The sequence below is a fragment of the Tachyglossus aculeatus genome, chromosome 21 (genome assembly GCF_015852505.1).
Source record: "Tachyglossus aculeatus isolate mTacAcu1 chromosome 21, mTacAcu1.pri, whole genome shotgun sequence".
In the NCBI taxonomy this organism is placed as follows: Eukaryota; Metazoa; Chordata; class Mammalia; order Monotremata; family Tachyglossidae; genus Tachyglossus; species Tachyglossus aculeatus.
The window spans coordinates 63,411,538-63,432,525 of record NC_052086.1 but is presented as its reverse complement, the minus strand read 5'-3'; the positions used below and the strand labels follow the sequence as shown (position 1 = coordinate 63,432,525).

Genomic DNA, 20,988 nt, shown 5'->3' with positions numbered 1-20,988 from the left:
GTAAGCTCATTGTGGGCATTCATTAATTTATTCATTCAATCTTATTTATTGAGTGATTACTATGTGCAGAGCACTGTACTAAGCGCTTGGGAAAGTACAACACAACAAAACTATGACATTCTCTGCCCACAACGAACTCACTGTCTTGAGTGGGGGAGACAGACATCAATACAAGTAAATTAAATTTCAGATACGTACATAAGTGCTTTGGGGCTGGGAGGGGGAGAAGAGCAAAGGGATAAATAAAATTTCAGATCTGTACATCAGTGTATTGGGGTTTGTAGAGGGGAAGAGCAAAGGGAGCAAGTCAGGGCGATACAGAAGGGAGTGGGAGGTGAGGAAAAGTGGGGCATAGTCTGGGAAGGACTCTTGGAGAAGATGTGCCTTCAATAAGGCTTTGAAGCAGGGAGGGTGGTTGTCTGCCGGATTAGAGGAGGGAGGGCATTCCAGGCCTGAGGCAGGACGTGAACTAAGGGTCAGTGGTGAGATTGAGGCACAGTGAGAAGACTAGCACTAGAAGAGTGAAGTGTGTGAGCTGGGTAGTAGAAGGAGAGAAGCAAGGTGAGGTAGGAGGGGGCAAGCTGATGGAGTGTTTTAAAGCCAATGGAGAGGAGGAGTTTTTGCTTGGTGGATGGGCAGCCACTGGAGTTTTTTGAAGAGTGGGGTGATGTGTCCAGAATGTTTTTGTAGAAAAATGATCCAGGCAGGGAACATGTCTGTCATATTGTACTCTCCCAAGCGTTTAGTACAGTGCTCTGCTCACAGTAAGTGTTCTATAAATACAATTGACTGATGACAGACAGTGCAACAAGTGTAGGCAGGCAGGGGTGTGGTACATTTCTAAGGACAAAGGCTTTTTCTATGTGCATGACCAATTGCTGGCCAAAGTGACCATAACAAAGTGCCAAGGCTCTGCCGTGACCCGACAGTCAGTTGCCTTGGTAACCACTACAGTCCTTCTTGCCCTCATTAGCCAGCTATTTGTCAGGATTCCTGTTGGGTCTGTCCATCTTGTGCAATGCCCTAATTGGCTCTTCACTTAATCTTCCTCACTGATAATATAAACTCAGCAGACAAAGCTAGGACTATAGTAATAATGAAAATGATGATAATAATAATAGGACTAAGAATCCAGTTCCCCTGATTCTGAGTAGTGCTCTTTCAAATAGGCCTTATTGCCTATTTCTCCCATTTTAGAGATGGGGAATCTGGGAGCCAGAAAGGTTAAGCGATTTGTTCATGGTCACACAGCAGTGGCAGACCTGGGATAATAACAATAATAATAATTATGGTATTTGTTAAGTGCTTACTATGTGCCAAGCACTGTTCTAAGCACTGGGGTAAATACAAGGTAATCAGATTGTTCCACATGGGGCTCACAGTCTCAATCCCCATTTTAAGGTAAGGTAACTGAGGCACAGAGAAGTTAAGTGACTTGCCCAAGGTCACACAGTAGACTAGTGGCAGAACTGGGATTAGAACCCACGGCCTTTGACTCCCAAGCCTGTGCTCTTGCCACTATGCCATGCTGCACGCTCTCTCCATTAGATAACACTGCCTCCCATTCACAGTTTTATCATGACAAACTGATTCATAGGATCAAAAATGTAAAAGTGGTAGGGCCAACATAGTATTCCACAGCCGTGATTTCTAGTAATTAGAGCAAGTGAATCATATAGTCACCCTGGGCAAACCTTGCTGCTAATACATGGTCAGAATTTAGAGTACCTGAGGACAGCTTCCTTTTTTGCCACTATTGTTCGCTATGTCATTAGCCTGATCTGTATTAACGCACATCTAGGACAGTGCTTTTTCCCTTCATCCCCACTGAATAACAGCTCCAATTCAAATTACTATGTCCAGGAATATTTTTTTTAGCCTCTTAGCTCTGTGAAATGTGCACCCTAATGGTCTGAACTGATAGCCAAAAAACACTCTACGCTCCCTCCAAAGTCAATCTCCTTGCTGTGCGCATACACAGTTTGGTGGTTTGCTACAACTGCAAATTTATTTGTTAAAAGCTGCACATCTGTTATGATTCTCCCTTGCCAAAATATCATTCTTTATGGCAACAATCATTGCATGGTGCTTAAAGTTCTTCACCTCGGTGCCAGGAATCTCATATGGGATAATCCCATGACCTTGGAATCCGGCAGATACATTCCACATCTGTCTAGTCTGGGAAAGCCTGAGCTGTTTGTTGTGTGGAGAGCAGAGTAGGAAACAAGATATGGAAATGTCTGAACATTGAAAATAACTCAGGGTTTTTTTCAGGGGCTGGGAGGGGCGAGGAGGGGTGAAGATTTTGGTGTTCTTTTTTCCCAGCATTTATCTACCTTAAAACTAAGCATTTACTGATCTCCCAGTGGATTCCTCTTATCTTCATGGAAAAAAATACCAATTTGATTGGTCCTCAATTATTTATATGAAGGCTTACTTGAAGATTAACAATAACACTTTTATTCATTATCATGGGCCAAACAATTGGATGATTTAGACAAACTACTCCCGATAACACTCTAACAAAAATCAATGTTAAGATCATCTCACAGTCTACTGTGGCCTGGCCATCTAGTACCCCACAAAGGACTGCTGAGTTTCTAAAACCTTAGTTCTCAGGGAAGCTCTATTCACTCAATCGCATTTATTGAGTGCTTAGTGTGTGCAAAGCACTCTACTAAGCGCTTGGGAGAGTACAACATAATAAGCAGACACATTTTAGGACACAGGCACCTTCCCTAGAAATAATCCCAACACCTTCATGCACAGAAATCATTTCAAAATTATCCTAATGGCCCATGAACATGAGAACATGTTCAACAGGGCCAATCAGGTGGAAATTAAAATATGCGGTTTGTAATAATACCACCCAAGTTCTCAGGGGGTGAATTACAGTGGCTTCTCTGTAATGAACACAGCCAGAGACAATTGTCTCTGTCCAACAACAAACTAATAGGTAGAGACCAGTAAAGTAGATGGTTGCCCTGAACCGACCAAAGCCAGTTTTGCGAGGAGTGCAGTTACTTCCAAGTCAGGGGACATGAAAACAGGCAGTAAAGATGAAAATATTCCCTACATGAAGATCAGTCAATCCACCAGAGGTATTTATTGAGTGCTTACTGTGTGCAAAGCACGGTACTGAGCTAAAATGACATTTGTCAAATGCTAACAAATGGTATTTGACAAACGCTTGTCAACTACTGTACTAAACGCTGGGACAGATAGAAGCTAATCAGGTTGGATACAGTTCATGTCCGATATAGAGCTTCACAGTCTTAATCCCCATTTTACAGATGAGGTAACTGAGACACAGAGAAATTAAGTGACTTGCCCAAAGTCACAGAGCAGACAAGTGGCAGAGCCAGGATTGGTACCAAGGTCCTCTGACTCTTGGGCCCGCGTTCTTTTCACTAGGCAATTCTGCTTCTCTGCTTTATACGCTTGGGAGAGTACCATAAAACGAGTTGGTAGACACATTCTCTGCCCACAAGGATCTTGCAGATGAGACAGATGATCCAACTGCATGAGGGAGAGATTTTACTCGATATTGGAAGCGTTGATTGCAACATAAAATAGCTGTAGAACCCCATGAATATATTTCTACTTCAGCAAAATGTGAAAATTATCAGATAACTTAAAAGAAGTTTGTGAAAACTCTCCAATGAGGGCTGCAGAAGAATGCCTGTGCTTCTGCACACTGTTTAGAGGTTCCTTGGTTCCACTTCTTTTCTGAAACATTATAATGAACTATCATATACAACCCTATGTTTCAACTTTGTCAGCAGCTTACAGAACCAGTGCATGTATTACTAAAAGCTAAGAGACCAGGAAAAACTCATAAGCACTTTGGAAGTTTTACCATTCCTTCAAAATATGAGCATACATAAAACAAATTTGTAAAGACAGAGTTCAAACCAACTAAATGTCTCCAAAAAAACGCAGTGTGCAGCCTCAGTAGATGGGAGATATTGATGTGGGAATGGATGTAAAGATTTCATTCTTCAAATCTATGGGGAAAAAAATGCCTTAATTTTACAGATAACCTGTTTGCAGTGACCCAGCTGCCACCAGTAGGAACTGTTGGTTCTCATGAAGGAGGAAATTTTAGTGGCTTGGAAAAGAGGAGCCAGCATAGAGGTTTGCACAGTGACAATGACTTGACCAAATAATAAGGGGATTTAATGAAAATGAATATGGTTACCTCACAAGTAGTGGCAGTAAAAGTGTTAAGTACTTACATACTATGTGCAGAGCACTCTACAAAGTGCAGGGAAGGAATAAATAGATGGGAATTAGACATGTCCCCTGTCTCTCAGGGGGCTCACCATCTAAAAATAAAAATGGGGAGCGGTGACTTTTTTATGGTAAATGTTAAACTGTTTACTATGTGCCAGGCACTGTACTATGTGCTGGGGTAGATAAAAGCTAATGAGGTTGGACACAGTCCATGTCCCACATGGGGCTCACAGTACTAATCTCCGTTTTACAGATGAGGTAACTGAGGCACAGAGAAGTTAAGTGATTTTCCCAAGGTCACACAGCAGATAAGTGGCAGAGCTGAAATTAAAACCCAGGCCCTTCTGACTAGCCCATACTGCTCCTCTTGGTGACAGACACATAGGGAGAGAAGAAACAAAAACACAAAGGCAATGTAAGACAAAAACCAAAGGCTGGTAGGGTGTTGTGGCTAGAAGAGCAGAATTTCAGGTTTCTGTGGCTCAGAATCCAGTCACAACCACAGCCACGGTGACCGCTACAATAGTAACAGCAGCTGCTTTTCTCTGTGCCAACAGGGTGATGTGAGGAATGCCCGGATGAAGGACAGCAGTGCGGGTACCCAGGGAGGTAGCATGGGCCCTGGAACCATGATGGAGGCAGTGACAGGTGCCCAGAGGAGTCCCATGGCCATCTGGGGGAGATAGAGGTAATACTGATACTAACTACTAATTTTGGCATTTGTTAAGTGCTTCCAGTGTGCCAGGCACTATACTAAGCGCTGGGGTGTATACAAGCAAATCAGATTGGATACAGTCCCTGTCCCATGTGGGGCTCACAGTCTGTCTCATTCCCCATTTTACAGATGAGGTAAATGAGGCACAGAGAAGTGAAGTGACTTGGCCAAGGTCACACACGGCAGACAAGTGGTGGAGCCGGAATTAAAATCCATGACCTTCTGACTTCTAGGCCCATCCTCTATTCACTATGCCATGCTGCAGTGAATGCCTAGCAATGACTTGAGTCCATGAGATTGGTGGTGCTTAGGTCATGATGGGAGCAGGGGCCTGGGAGATGTGATTGGAGGTGGGGGGCAGCTGGCACCTAGAGAAGTCACACAGCCATTAGGTGGACAGAAACAATGTTTCTCCCAATTCCAAACCTTCCCCTTAAGGCCCTGCCCAAATCCTCTGCTAAATCACAATCCTGGTGAGCATAGTACAAGAAGATCTACATTCTATCAAGACTTTTATAACAGCCAGACTATCAGTCAGTGTCATATATAGGAACTGAACTCTCTTGGTGTCTTCTTTCTTATCTTTTTCCAGACCAAAAAGTCTGTACTCTGGAATAGGTAAATTCCTTTCTAACCCAGATAATAATAATAATAACTGTGGCATTTGTTAAGTGCTCGCTATGTTCCAGGCACTGTACTAAGCCCTGGGGTAGTTACAAGGTAATTGGGTTGGACATTGTCCCTGTCCCGTGTGGAGCTCACAGTCCTAATCCCCATTTTATGGATGAGATAACTGAGGTCCAAAGAAGTGAAGTGACTTACCCAAGGTCATACAGCAGACAAGTGGCAGAGCTGGGATTAGAACACAGGTCCTTCCGACTCCCAGACACGTACTGTATCCACTAGGCCAGGCTGCTTCCCATGATCCCCCATTTGTTCAGTTTCTGAGCTTATGGTCTGTCTCCAGCTCCAGACTGTAAGCTCGTTATGGGCAGGGGACATGCCTGCTAATTCTGTTGTACTGTACTCTCCCAAGTACTTAGTACAGTGCTCTTCACTTAGTAAGCATACAATAAATACAAATGATTGACTGACTTCCTAGATCTTTAAGGCATCACACAGTAAGAAAATGCAAGCCCTAAAACAGCTGTTTCTGACACCCAATTCTGAGGTCTTTGTGTTCCCACAAGGTAGAAGAAAGAATCCTGGGGATAGTCAACTACCCTTAGGTAAGTCCCTTTTTCTTTGAGGTGGATACCAAGCAAGGGGAAGATGCTGACTCTTATGAGGCGGCACAGCTGCTATTGACATCATCCACCTTCTAGCCATGTGGTTTTTCTATTCCGCCTTTCTTCCTGCTCCTAATAACAAGTACCAGGCCAGGGAAAGGGGTGCTTCAACTTTGGGCGGCTGAGCATACTTTCCAAGACCTTTGGGGATCGGGTTTCAGAGCGGTTGGCAACTCCTAAATAACTTCAAAGACAGCTGGTGTGAGCCGCCAGAGAAAAGGAGGCTCCTCCACACAACCTCCACCAGCAGGAGGGAAGAAGTCCTGGAGGGAGATGGCGTCTTCTCAGGTCATGGAGCTGAAATCCAGAAACAAGACAAACTCCTTGAATCCTCTCTCTCTCTCTTTCTCCTTCTCTCTGTCCCTCCCCCTCTCTCTTTACCTCTTACTCATTTATCAGTCAATCAATCACAGTCCTGCTTGCACACTTTGCTCTTCTAACACCAACCTACTCGCTGTACCTCTATCTCTTCTACCTCGCTGCTGACCCCTTGCTCATGTCCTCCCTCTGACCTGTAACTCCTTCCCCCTCCATATATGACAAACCAACATTCTCTTCACCTTCAAAGACTTACTAATGTCCTACCTCCTCCAAAAGGCCTTCCCCAACTAAGTCTTCATTTCCCTTTACTCCCTCCCCATTCTAGTCACTGACACATTTGGATCTGTACCCTTCAAGAACTTGATATTCACCCCACCCTCAACCCCCAGGACTTATGTACATATTCACAATTTATTTTAATGTCAGTCTTCCCCTATATACTCTAAGTTTATTGTGGGTAGGGAGTGTGTCTACCAATTCTTTTGTATCGTACCCTTCCGAGTGCTGTGTATGGTGGTTTGGGCACAGTAAGCGCTCAATAAATGCCACTGATTGACTGAGCATTTTCTGTGTGCTCACCGTAATAAATCCCACTGATTCACATGCAACCATAACGTCAGACTCAGTGATCAGAAAGAACAAGGAGAGATGTAAAAATTTAGCTGTTTCCAAATGGAGAAATGGAGAAGAAATGCTCTCCCTAACTACTAGTCAAATAAGTATTAGCTCGGTTGTCATGTCCTGAAAGTGGTCTTCAAAACCTGGGAGATAGTTAACTCCTTACTGAATGATCAGAAAGCATTTGACCATGTGGAGTAGGATAATTTCTACTTTGCTAGTCAAATGAATGTATGTTGGCACCAAAGGGTTTCTAACCTTCATAGAAAGCTGAAGGTAAATTAAAAATAACAAGACAAGGTTATTTTCCTGCCGTTATGCTCTCTATCAAGGAGACCGAGTAAAGTGATGGTGTAAAAGTCTTGGAGAGTATAAAATGTCCACAAAAATGAGGGTTAATAAGCCAAAACTACCCTAATGCTCCATCTTGAATTTTCAATTTTTATTCCATTCTGTATTTGCCCACAGCCTGATTTTCTTTAGATGCGGCCAAATTTCTTCTAGGCCCCGGTATTTCACATAGCTGTAGGATACCTGTTTGAAACCCAGTAAATAGGACCCACCAAAGAATCAGAAACAGTTTCTTAATTGAAAACTTTGGAGAACACTAATCCAAATGGTTCAATGGAAATTTACAAATCTCCGACCACAGAATCAGAGAGACAAAGGCACTTTATAACACAGGGAAATAAGACCATTAAAGCACTAGATGACAATGCAATAGCACCGATCACATGCTGAGAGACACTTGTATTAGGGTGCTTCATACAAAGAGAGCCAGGGGTACATAACATACAAACAGATTTTCTCCCAAAAAGTCAGATTGATTTCCGTTTTTCATAAAAGAGGTTGTATATTGAAATGTTATGAAATAATGACGGGAAATTTTGAATAGGGTGTTTGTTGTTTTTGTAGCCCCGGTTAAGACAGGGTTTCTGTAGTTACTTGAAGGTCAAATCTTGTGCAGTGTTACAATAGAACAGGCATGACAGCTGTAGCCAGAACTTTAAAGTGGGGTGGTAGATCTGCATTAGACATAAAGTGCAAATAAATTACATTCCACTGTCCTCTATCTAGAAACTTACTTTTCTAAAAGGCAGTACAAATGTACCCTTAAGGAATAATTTTCCAGCTTTACCAGAATGTTATACATGACAAAAATACAAGCACCCAGGTTGGAAACACCTGTAAAATGTTAGAATAAAAACCTAATAAAACATTCACAATTTAATCACTGCCTTCAGAGAGATAAATTATAAGAAAATCCCGGCTTTTCCATAGACCACTGGTTAATTTATTTTAATTTGGAGGCAATTCAAGGCATCGGCCGGTAAACTAAAGTATTTTCATATCATTACCGAAAACTAAGATACACTTTTTTTTTCCTTTCTCTAATTATGCTTTCTATCCTAGGGAGAGAAGTTGTTTCCTTTTAAGGCACAAAAATACATTTATATAGGCTGACCAGAAAGATGATATTTTCTGCTGAGATTTCTATCTGTGCATGTAAAAATTACTGCTGGAGGAATTTCTAGCCCCAGGGATGAGTAACAATTTTTAATGGATTCTTTTAAAACTAATTTGTTCTCATGACAAGAGCAGGCTATTTCATTCCCTCTCTCACCCTTCTATCCCAGTATAAAAGCAAGGGTGACAACTTTACATTTTGATTTTGGGGGTGAACTTGGGGTGGAGCTTGGAGGGGATGCGGTCGCCCAAAAGAGTTATAGCCTATAGGAGCTATGGTTTAGAGAAGCAGAATTTCCTCCCTCTTTCCCAGGTGTTAGAAGAGGAGAAGCAGCCTAGTGGAGAGAACATTTGTCTGGGAGTCAGAAGGACCTGTGTTCTAAACCCAGCTCTACCAACTGCTTGCTGTGTTACCTTGGGCAAGTCACTTAACTTCTCTGGGCCTCAGTTTCCTCAACTGCAAAATGGGAATACCTGTTCTCCCTCCTATTTAGACTGAGAGCCCCGTGGTGGGCCGGAATTGTGTCCGACCTAATTAATTTGTTTCTACCCCAGTGCGGAGAACAGTGTTTGACACATAGTAAGTGTTTAACAAATGCCATAAAAAAAAAAAAATAAGAGTCCCAGACCCTGAAGCCTGATGGAGATGCAAAAAGGTCCTAGCAATTCCAGGAGTCACGGGGGAAGTCAAAAGAGTCCTGGGCTCAGAATCTAATGGAGATGGGAGGGGCGCCCAGCTCATTCTGCCAGGCTTTCTAGCCAGGGGTAAATGATCCTCTGCTTGGAATATCCAGTGAATATGGGAAGAAGCTGGTGTTCTGGTCTGGGCCCAGGTCAGGGACACTTGGCATGCTTAGAGAAGCAGCCTGACTTAATGGAAAAAGCAAGGGCTTGGGAATCACAGGACCTGGGTTTTAATTCTAGCTCTGCCACTTACAAGCTGGGAGATCTTGCATGGCTCAGTGGAAAGAGCATGGGCTTTGGAGTCAGAGGTCATGGGTTCAAATCCCGGCTCTGCCAGTTGTCAGCTGTGTGACTTTGGGCAAGCCGCTTAACTTCTCTGTGCCTCAGTTACCTCATCTGTAAAATGGGGATTAAGACTGTGAGCCCCCCCGTGGGACAACCTGATCACCTTGTAACCTCCCCAGCGCTTAGAACAGTGCTTTGCACATAGTAAGCACTTAATAAATGCCATTATTATTATTATTATTTATCCGTACCTCAGTTTCCTCACCTGTAAAATGGGGATTAAATATCTGTTCTCCTGCTCCTCTAGACTGTGAGCCTCAAGTGGACTTGAACTGTGTCCAACCTGATTATCTTGTATCTACCTCAGTGCTTGGCACATAGTAAAGTGCTTGATAAATGCCACGATTATTATTATTATGACTTTGGCAGAAGGCAAGAAATGGAGCCAACATCATGGCTCCATGGTTCCAGTCCCAGTCTCCATCTGGTTCCAAGAAGATCGACTGGCTTGTGGCTGCTTTCCTCATCCAAAAAGCTGGAGCAGGAAATCTAATGGCTTCATGCCCACAGAATCAAATCCACAGGAGCAATGGCGCTCAATAGTCACCGAACTGACCTCCCCTCTTTAAAATAATATTTTCCACTTATGCAAGGTACACAATGGTTATTCTGGGATTGGTGATCTAGTTTATGGGTTTAGATGATCTCTTTGTCTCTCTTCCCCCTTCTTACTGTTTCTCTTTTGACTATTTCACTCCTCATTTGTATCTCCTCTAATCATTGCATGACTTGGGGAGGTAGGGGAAAGGAAACTCAAATTAGTAAATTGTACTATTTGTTAACAACTCTAATAAAAGGCTTTATGGAAAACGATGTTGAAGATTTTTTTTTACATGATCTGGATTTCATTATTATGCTCTTCACGTTCCCCATTACAACTGATATTTGAGAAATGATTTTATAAGATGTTCTGTGTGGTACAGAAACAGTTTTTTTGGTGGACTATGCTCTACAAAAGATTTCATATTATATAATTGTGTAAGAGAACAGGTACTAGGTTTCTGGCCAAAATTCATGAGAAATGATTTTATAAGATGTTCCGTGTGGTACGGAAACAGTTTTTTAGGTGGACTGTGCTCTACAAAAGATTTCATATTATATAATTGTGTAAGAGAACAGGTACTAGGTTTCTGGCCAAAATTCACTTAAAAGACAACTGCCATCCTTCTCTATGAATCCCCTAAAGCTTCAATAGTTTTTCCATAAGCACATTTTTAGGTCATTCAATTTTCTTCTAGTAGTAGTAGTAGAAGCACTGTAGAGGGCACTTGGGGAGTCTAGAATAAAGAAGTGACACTTTTCTTGCCCACAACTCCAAAGTGCTAACTGTATTTTTCCTCCAGAGGGGGTCACATTTCAATAGTGAGAAAAGTGATTCCAAGATCCTCTGGTATTTATGATTTGATTGATATAAAATTGGGGAGACTGCTCTGAGATTACGGGTGATAAAGGTACACTATGATCACTGCAGGCAGTGAGCCAAAATGGGAACACATTTTCGACCAGGGAAAATAGAACAGCAATAAATTAAATTTGCTGGATAATTCATTTCTGGACTACACAGTGCAGCATACGTTATCTCAAAGTGAACATTTACTGCTATTCTACATTCCTCTGGAAAACAAAATGAGTTTATAACAGGAAGTTGACAACATTGCACCACGGCAATACTAGAGGTTACAGCTTTAACCATTGTACACAAAAATAAGTGGTTGTTGGAAGGTTTTTACATCTTCCTACGGAAAGGCACAGGCGCCTCCTAAAGAGATAAACTGGATTTTTGTAGCCATCAAATCCAGTGTGGAAAATTGGCGGCATGCACAAACAGTTACCAAAGGGTATTTTCCCGTCCTCCTCCTGTGAACAGCTGCTGAGATTTGGATTGATGGCAAAAAAAAAAAATTAACATGGTCTACCATATCTTATGACTCCAGGGAGTCATGGACTTCAATTTTAAAGCATGCATTAACGACTTTACAAATAGTAGCACTTACCAAGACATTCTGGTATTTTTAAATATATAGAATTAATCCAAGTGACTCTAAATTGTACTCCCAAAAAGTGTTAGTGACCCCCATCCAATCTAGTATCAACTGCAAACTTGAAAAGTGTAATATCTCAATTTCTTCACCCTAATCACTGAGAAATAAACACAGTCAGACCAGTCTCTTGGGGGCATCACTCAATATATCCTCCCCATCTCTCTTTCCCATTTGACATTTTTAGATCCTTGACTAATCTCTCCCTCCTAGTAAGAATCAAATCAAGGATGTTTAAGTTAGTGAATTCCTCTATTTTCTGAACATGAAAACTGTCCCGACACAATGAAAAATCTATTTGATGATCTCAGGCTCGCTTAACTGGTTTTACAGCAAATATCTGGTTTGTTTAAGTCTTCTTCCACCATTAAATTCTGACCTGAAGTAACTTTGGCTATTCTAGGACTACCCAGACTTCTACCATGGCACCTTTATTCTTCTCCTATTCATATTTACCAACACTCACGTATATTTCTTTAGGGATTAAACGTTAATTTCTTGAGTAAATTTGACCCAACAATGTCCACAAAAAGCAACAATCGTATGGATCTCACAACTAAAAACCCAAATCAGTAGCCAATTTAAAAGATCAAAGAATCATTCAGATATTTGTTCCATCATAGCCATTTTCAGGGCTCGTTACAAGTTATTTATCATCAATAATACAATCCTAAGTGCTTGGTATAGTGCCAAATACTTAGTACAGTTCCCTGAACCCAGGAAGCACCCAATAAGTACCATTGATGATAATGATGATCAATAATATTTATTGAGCACTTACTGCGTGCAGAGATTATATTAAGCACTTAGGAAAGTACAAGAGAATCAGTGATCGTGGTGCCTGCCTTCAAGGAGTTATTCAATAGATAAATCCTGCTGTTGGTCCAGTGGAAAGACTACTTCTCTGAGAGTCAGGAAATCTGGATTCTACTCCTAGTTCCATCTTTTCAGACTATACCACCAAGTGGTAATGTTTTTTTGACTACAGAGCACCTCAGGGCATTCTGCAGGACCCAGCACGAGTCCTGGAAAAAAAAAAGACAGCTGGCTAATGTGAACAGCAAAGAGCTGCCGGGTCACTGTGCTATGGCACTGTAACACTACATTTTCGTCACTTCAGTTGGAAATGGATCTAGCAAGTAAAATAATTCTGTGGTATTTGTTAAGAGCTTACTACGTGCCAGGCACCGTTCTAAGTGCTGGGGTAGATACAAGATAATCAGGTTGGACACAGTCTGTGTCACACAAAGGGCTCCCATTCTTAATCCCCGTTTTACAGATGAGGGAACAAAAGTGATTTGCCTCGGGTCCCACAGCAGACAAGTGGCAGAGCTGGGATTAGAACCCAGGTCCTTCTGACTTCCCAGACTGTGCTATATCCATGCTGCTTCTCAAAATATCTTTAAGTGAACTCTGCAATGCGCTGTAACCCAGCCCGCCTATTTATTAGTTTTGCTTGTTGCACTCCATGTTCCTCTGGTCCAGGAAATGACCAGCGGGGATTAAAGGGTGTGAGTGGTATTGTGCAAAACCACTAGCGACTATAATCAATTCCTTTGCACAGATTCTTCGATCTGAAATCTCAGGACTGAGGCTCATCCATCATTCCTGACAGGAGACACCATCATCATTTAAAGGTAACACAATATTTGTTGAACTTCTTTTGGAGAGAAGATCTACATTTTCCATTCTATGGCCAAAGTTTGTTCCTTCTGAAGAAAGAGTTCTTAGGAAGAAATCCAAGGTATTATCTACACTAGGTTTTTCACTATTTAGACTCATCGGAATTGGACCTAGTTTAGCTGATTGATAATCTGAAGGACCCAGAGAAGCCTTTAATTTAAAACTAATCTAATACTCAACAAACCATATTAAAACCAATGGCCTGGAGGAAGGGAGTTTTAGGAATGGTAGTTCGCTGGGCAAAGTGGTTAGGGGAGCCGAACCAAAGCCATTCCCTCACCTCAGGAAATCTGGGTCACCCTTTGAAGCACCCAAGCACTCAATAAATACGATTGAATGAATAAATGAATCTCAATGACTAACTGATGGGGAATGCCACTGAGTGACAATTTTCGAGAATAGAAGAGGATGTTCCAGCATTTCTCGGAATTGCCTGTTTTTTAGACGAATGCTAGAGTGAGGGCTAAATGCAAACTGGCCTAGATGATCCCAAAATCCAGATAATAAGGGCTACAAACATTACTTTGCTAGTAGAGAGATAGAGAAGTCTCATGAAGTAGGACTCACCTCTGTAATAATGAAGAAATCATCCCCTGGTTCACCCTGAACAACAATTTTTTCTCCATCTTCAAACTGGACAGGTTCAAGTGCATCAGCCACTGTCAGTCGCTCCCATTTATCCAATGATTCTAAAGCAATAGAGATTAAAAAGACAAACAAAGAACTGTTCATTATATCTCATAAGACGTGGAATTTGGGACCTAAACCATGACAATGCTATCATTACTCCTCCTGAAACATTTGAAAACAAGATAATTTTTTTGCCTTTTCCTTCAAAATGTATATTCAAAATAAATCTGAAAAATAGCTATGTGATGATTAATCTTTGCTGAGGGAATAATGAATAACACATAAGGCAGCAAAGGTTACAAAAATGCTTTTTCCAATCTCTTTATACTTCAAAATCCCAGGCACTTTAAAATTAAGTTGGACGCTTGCAACATATGATTAGAACCCAGCCTTTAACAGCTATACATGGTATAACACACTAAGAGATCTAATTAGTCAAACCTGAAAATTAGGCATAGGTAATAGCAAATTATTTAGCAAGAATCACTTTTGCTGATTGCAAAAGAAAAAAAAATACTATTACTTGGACTGCAAAGGTTTTCTATTGATTTTTTTAATCTCCCAAGCACTTAGTACAGTGCTCTGCAAACAATAAGCACTCATTAATTACTTTTGAATGCTTGACGACTTCAAATGGGAAAATAATTTAATAGCGAAAGCAAACTGTGCAACCAAATAGCATCGTCATCAATCTGGGAAATACTGAAGGAATTTGTACTGGCCTTAATGTTCTAATTTAGAAACATATCCTAGTTTTAACTGTTTAAGGTGAAAATGCCTAAATAGAAATTAAAATTAAAATTTCCATGTCTATCTTTTTTCCACCTCTTCCAAAGCAGGGAAGAGATATGTGCTTTCTGTAGGAAAAAAATTTATTTGAATAATTATTGCCTTTTCTTTTTTTGGTAAAGAAAATTTCATTTGATTTTGCCCCGTATATAGGGCAGATGCTAAAAATAAAGGTAAAGTCAATTTATTTAAAAACTAGGTTAACAATGGGAATCGCTAAAAAACTTCTTGCCAGTTTTAATGTTACAAATTATACAATAGTACTTATATTGAAAGATGAACAGCTGGTTTCTATTCAAAAACCTACACAATTTTGTAGTTGTAGTGCAAGTGAATTGATGTCATTTTAAGTAAGTTTGCTCAGAAACAATCTAAAAAAATGTGCTCTGGCATTATGGACATGGTCATTTAATAATTCAGAACAATGTTAGAGTCATATTATTTAGAAGTTATGCAAGAATACTGATTATAATATCCCTGGTACTACTACGAGGATAAGAATAAAATACATGGTAAGCCTGGCATTTAACAACATAATTTGTATTTATTTTCAAAATGGTAATTAACAGCATTATGCTTGCCCAAAAAAGTAGTTACTAGATTCGATTCCACATTTGTTTACTAGCAGACTTTTCCTAGTAATTTGAGAACGTTTATTTCTGATAAAGAGTTTCAACAGCTTTATAATCATTGAAAAAAAATCCCTCTATTGTATTTTGCCAAGATTAGAAGAGATCCGAGAGAAGAGATCAAGAGGAAGGAGAAGATAAGGCCATGTCAGCTTTATTCAACAAAATTCTAAAATGTCAAATGGATTTGTGGCAGTTCTTTAAGAACAAAAAACATTTTCAGTCTTTTCAACTAAATTCAGACCCCTTGAAACAATCAATACACTGAATGCTAAAAACGTGCTATATTTAGAAATCACAGAATATACTTACAGCAGCAACCTATGACTGGAGTTTGTGATAATTAATGAATCTTTTCAAGAAATTCATTGTAAACATTTCAACACTGAGACTACCCAAAATAAATGCAGGTGCAATTTTATAAAGCATCATGAAATAATTTAGAAAAATTGATGTTTCCAGTGTTGAAAAACAATCTTAAATTCAGCAAGGAAGCAGGTGCTCTTGTTGTGCTGGAAAGAAAAATTATCTAAAAGAATAATTCAATGCTAAATTCTGCCTATTCACGTTGTGCAACTGCTGACTTTCAGCAGCGACCATGTAGAGAACTCAACTCCATTTTCACTCTTTTTCACTCTCCAGGAAAGAGGACCAATCTTCTTTTTTAAGTACAATTTTCTTTTCATATTTATGCAATTAAAATTTAGAATTATAACTAGAAATAGTTTACTTAGTCTAAGACAATATAATTTAAGAATACACTCTGAAGGTAAATTTCTCAACTGAAACATGATACACTTCCTCCAAAGTCAACCTTTCTGTATTGTCTAACTCTGCTCCATTTATTAGAGACTTTTCTTCTTTTAATGGTGATTGATCAGGAGGGATTAGAAGCTTGTTGTTTTTCCTACTGAAGGCCATCAAGAACATGTCCACATTTTGTGACTATCACATTAATCAAAGAAAAACATTATCCACACGCATGAAGCTAAACAGATGGTTTAAGAATGCTTGACAAGATTGTAAAAAGACCAAAGACCAAAAAAAAAAATAGACTTCAGACCATTTCGATTTTGGGGTGTTAGTTAGTTTAATGTCCACAAAATTATATGAGAGGTTACATCATCTCTTTTACAAGGAAACGTTTCTCACCTTTCAAGTAGAAACATCTTGGATGATAGTAAAACATGATACTAAATTTCTCATCTTTCCAAACGTCCTTTATACCACAGAGTCATCTAGTGGCTCTGCCACTTGTCAGCTGTATGCCTTTGGGCAAGTCACTTAACTTCTCTGTGCCTGTTACCTCATCTGTAAAATGGGGTTTAAGACTGTGAGCCTCATGTGGGACAGGGACGGTGTCCAACCTGATGAGCTTGTATCTACCCCAGAGCTTAGAACACTGCTTGACACATAGTAAGTGCGTAATAAATACCATTATTCTTATTCTTATTGCCTAGCAGATTATTCCCACTAAGTGGGACCAATGGGAAAAAAAAGGGGGATTATTTCCAACCTGATTATTTTGTATCAGTGATTAGCACATAATAAGTGCTTAACAAATACCACCATTAAAAAAAATTATGTTACTGGACAGTTCTTCAGGCCAGATGCCACGCTGCTGGTAGCTGTGCACTTGAATGGCCCTCCTTATCAATGTCAAATTAATAATAATAATAATAATGATAATAATAGTGATATTTTTAAGTGGTTACTGTGTGCCAGGCACTCTACTAAGCACTGGGGTAGAGGCAAGCAAATTGAGTTGGACATAGTCCTTGTCCTATATGGGGTTTATAGTCTTAATCTCCATTTTACAGATGTGGTAACTGAGGCCCAGAGAAGTGAAGTGCCTTGCCCAGTATCACACAGCAGACAAGTGGCAAAGCTGGAAGTAAAACCCACGACCTTCTGACTCCAAGGCCTTGAAGATATGCAGAGAAGCAGCGTTGCTCAGTGGAAAGAGCACGGGCTTTGGAGTCAGAGGTTATGGGTTCAAATCCCAGCTCCGCCAATTGTCAGCTGTGTGACTTTGGGCAAGTCACTTCACTTCTCTGTGCCCCAGTTACCTCATCTGTAAAATGGGGATTAAGACTGTGAGCCCCCCGTGGGACAACCTGATCACCTTGTAACCTCCCCAGTGCTTAGAACAGTGCTTGCACATAGTAAGCACTTAATAAATGCCATCATTATTATCATTATTATTATTATACTCCCGATAGTTATGAGCATTGGTGCAATGCCTCAGCAAGGGGCTGATTTTTCCCTTCATTTTTATTTTTAAAAAATTATCTGTAGTTTGATTTTAAACTACACCTAGTTTTTTTCAGTCCCCTAGCCTGTGGGCCAGTCTTCAACTAAAAAGCTAGCAGAGATGACCTTTTAAAATCTCTTCCTACCCCCGCGATTGTACGCTTCTGACATGTTTTTCTAGATGGACATTCGACTGGGAAGAATTCTGCTAGATAGTTTACCGCTTTCACCATTTCTTCCCAAACAGAAATACACTTAGCCAGCACGCATGATAGAGACACACAGACACTGAAGAATAAAGAACAACTGACCCAAAATGGAGACCTTGCTTAGGAATTCCTCATACATCTTCCGTTTCCTCAGTGTGCTGCCCTAATAGAGAGAAGAAAGAAACTGATAAGAGCACAAGGCATTATACAAATATTTGCATAGTGTGCTCCTACAAATGTCTTTTCTGAACTGTTTCCTATCTGAAGGGCAGATAGAATACACAACCCAAAGCTAAAATTACTCTTTCATTTACAATTAATACACGGTACCAGGACTCAGATTTTAACACCATTGAACATGTTCCCGCTGGGCTTAATTAAATTTTTAAAAAATATCATCCCATGAATGGAGGCAGTATAATAAAGGGGATAAGTGTACTTGTGCTTACAAATCTTATTCCTACTCTTGGTACTCAAGTACATATGTATATATTTAAGTGTACGTTCAAAAATGAAATAATTCCAAACAGCTTTAGAGTCATATTATTCAAAAGTTATGCAAGAATGCCTTTATAATAAATTCACAATTAAATAAGTAAAAATGCAATTGCCATTCCCTGAAATTAGCAAGAGTATATGAATAAAATAAATGGGAAACCTGGCATTTAACATCATTTTTATTTATTTAAAAAGTGGTAATTAATGCTTGCAAAAAAAATGTAGTTACAATGTTCATTAGACATGCGTTTACTAGAAGATCTTTCCTAGTAATCAGATCCTTTTATTTATGATAAAGAGTTCCAACAGTTTTACAATTATTTAAAAAAACTAATTTGTAAATAACTTTTACCAGTCTCCAACATTAAATTGCAAGGTCTTTGAAGGCAAGGAATGTGTCTTGCTAACTTTTGTACTTCCCAAGTGTTTAGTATGGTGCTTAGCACTCAGGAGTTACTAAAGTAGGTCAAGCATTTTGAGCACGTCTCCCCACTCCTCAAAATCCTCCAGTGGTTGGCCATCCACTCAACTCTTTCCCTCATACTTATCCTTGCTTCTCTCCACCTACAACACAGCCGGCACATTTTACTCTTCTAATACCACACTGCAAACTCACGGTGGGCAGGGAATCTTCCACTCTTGTAAGTACTCTCCTAAGCACTGGAGAAGCAGCTTGGCTTAGTGGAAAGAGCACGGGCTTGGGAATCAGAGGTCATGGCGTTCTAATTCCGGCTCTGCCACTTGTCAGCTGTGTGACTTTGGGCAAATCACTTAACTTCTCTGTGCCTCAGTTACCTCATCTGAAAAATGGGAATTAAGACTGTGAGCCCCACGTGGGGCAACCTGATTACCTTGCATCTACGCCAGTGCTTAGAAAAGTGTGAGCCCGCTGTTGGGTAGGGACCGTCTCTATATGTTGCCAACTTGTACTTCCCAAGTGCTTAGTTCAGTGCTCTGCACACAGTAAGTGCTCAATAAATACGACTGAATGAATGAATGAATGTTTGGCACATAATAAGTGCTTAACGAATACCATCATCATTATTACTTAGTACAGTTCTCTGCACATGGTAAGTGCTCCATGAAAACCAATGATTGATTAATACCAACCTACTCATTATTGCGCCTCATTCTCAACTCTCTCACTCCCTACCACGTGCTCATACCTCTCCCTGCATGGAACTCTTTCCCCTACATACAAGTCACTACTTTCCCAATCTTAAAAGCCCTACTAAAATCACATCTCTTCCAGGAAGCCTTCCCTGACTAACCTCTCATCTCCTCAATCTATTTTCCTTCTCTACTGCATCATCTTTGCACTTAAGTCCATACCCTCTAAGTACTTAGGTCCTCACCCCATCCCTACCCCAACAGCACTTATGTACATATCCTTACACATGGTTGCCTCACTTACTATGTCATTTATTTTAATGTCCTTCTACCCTGATAGATTTTTAAGGCCTGTGAGGGCAGGGATTGTGTCTACTTATCCTATTGTACTCTCCCAACTGCTTAGTACCTCTGGATATACTAAACACTCGATAAATACATTGATAGTGATGATGGTACTCCACAGATACCAATCAGTAATATTTATTGGGAACGTACTGGGAACAAAACCCTATATTAAGCACTGGGGAAAGTTCAATAGAGTAGGCAGACATGATCCCTGCCCTCAAGGAATTTACAATCTAGCAATGGAGAAGGGCATTAAAATAAATTACAGGTAGGGATACAATTGAGTATAAGGATAACGTATACCAATCTTGGGGGTAGGGGGAGGGAAGTGAATACTTAAGTGCTTGTGAGGGGGTGGGGGTACAGATTCAAATGTATAGGTGAGGTAAAGGTAGGGAAAATAGGGAGGGGAGATGGGAGGTTGGTTAATGGATGATTGACAGGGACTGTGTAAATCAGGAAATGTATAACCTAATCTCAGTTTCACCACTGACTCAATGGACAACTCTGGGCAGGTCACTCACCTGCTCTGTGCCTCAGCTTCTACACTTATAAAATGTAATAATGCCTAGGCCTTCCTAATTCAGAAGGAATTTCCTTATGAAAAACCCCCAAATAAGAATCAGAAAATTATTAGATATCTTTTTTAAAAAGATATCTAAAAATTTTCCCATTCTTATCTGGGATTTGTTCATATATCTTTTTAGAGATCTTTGCAAGAAAGTAGTTTATCAAGTCTCTATTATCTCTGCTACTTCAGGAGAGCAGTGGCACAGATAGTGCAAATAAGTGGTAATACAGAGGAGGCAGCTGAACCAGAGGAGAAGACTGCTTTTTGACAACTACAGAATGTATTTATTATTCTTCTTTTGGCATCTACTAAGCACTTACTGTGTGCCGGGCATCATACTAAGCACTGGGGTACATACAAGCTAATCAGGTTGGACACAGGCCATGTCCCACATGGGGCTCATGCTTTTAATCCCCCTTTTTCAGATGAGGCAACTGAGGCACAGAGAAGTGAAGTGAATTGCCCAAGGTCAAACAGCAGACAAGTGGCAGACCTGGGATTAGAACCCAGGTCCTTCTGACTCTTAGGCCCATGCTCTATCCACTAGGCCATGC

General features: G+C 40.4%; 1 protein-coding gene across 3 annotated transcripts in view; it reads right to left on the bottom strand.

Moving 5' to 3' along the window:
* The window catches only part of PRKAR1B (protein kinase cAMP-dependent type I regulatory subunit beta), a 174,131-nt gene that overhangs the window by 19,409 nt on the left and 133,734 nt on the right, over positions 1-20,988 (bottom strand). For all 3 annotated transcript variants that reach the window (XM_038762673.1, XM_038762672.1, XM_038762674.1), the window contains 2 exons: positions 18,010-18,070; positions 13,965-14,086 (listed from right to left, as the gene is read on the bottom strand). In XM_038762673.1, coding sequence (XP_038618601.1) covers positions 13,965-14,086; positions 18,010-18,070 — 183 coding nt within the window. The remainder of the gene's footprint in view (positions 1-13,964; positions 14,087-18,009; positions 18,071-20,988) is intronic.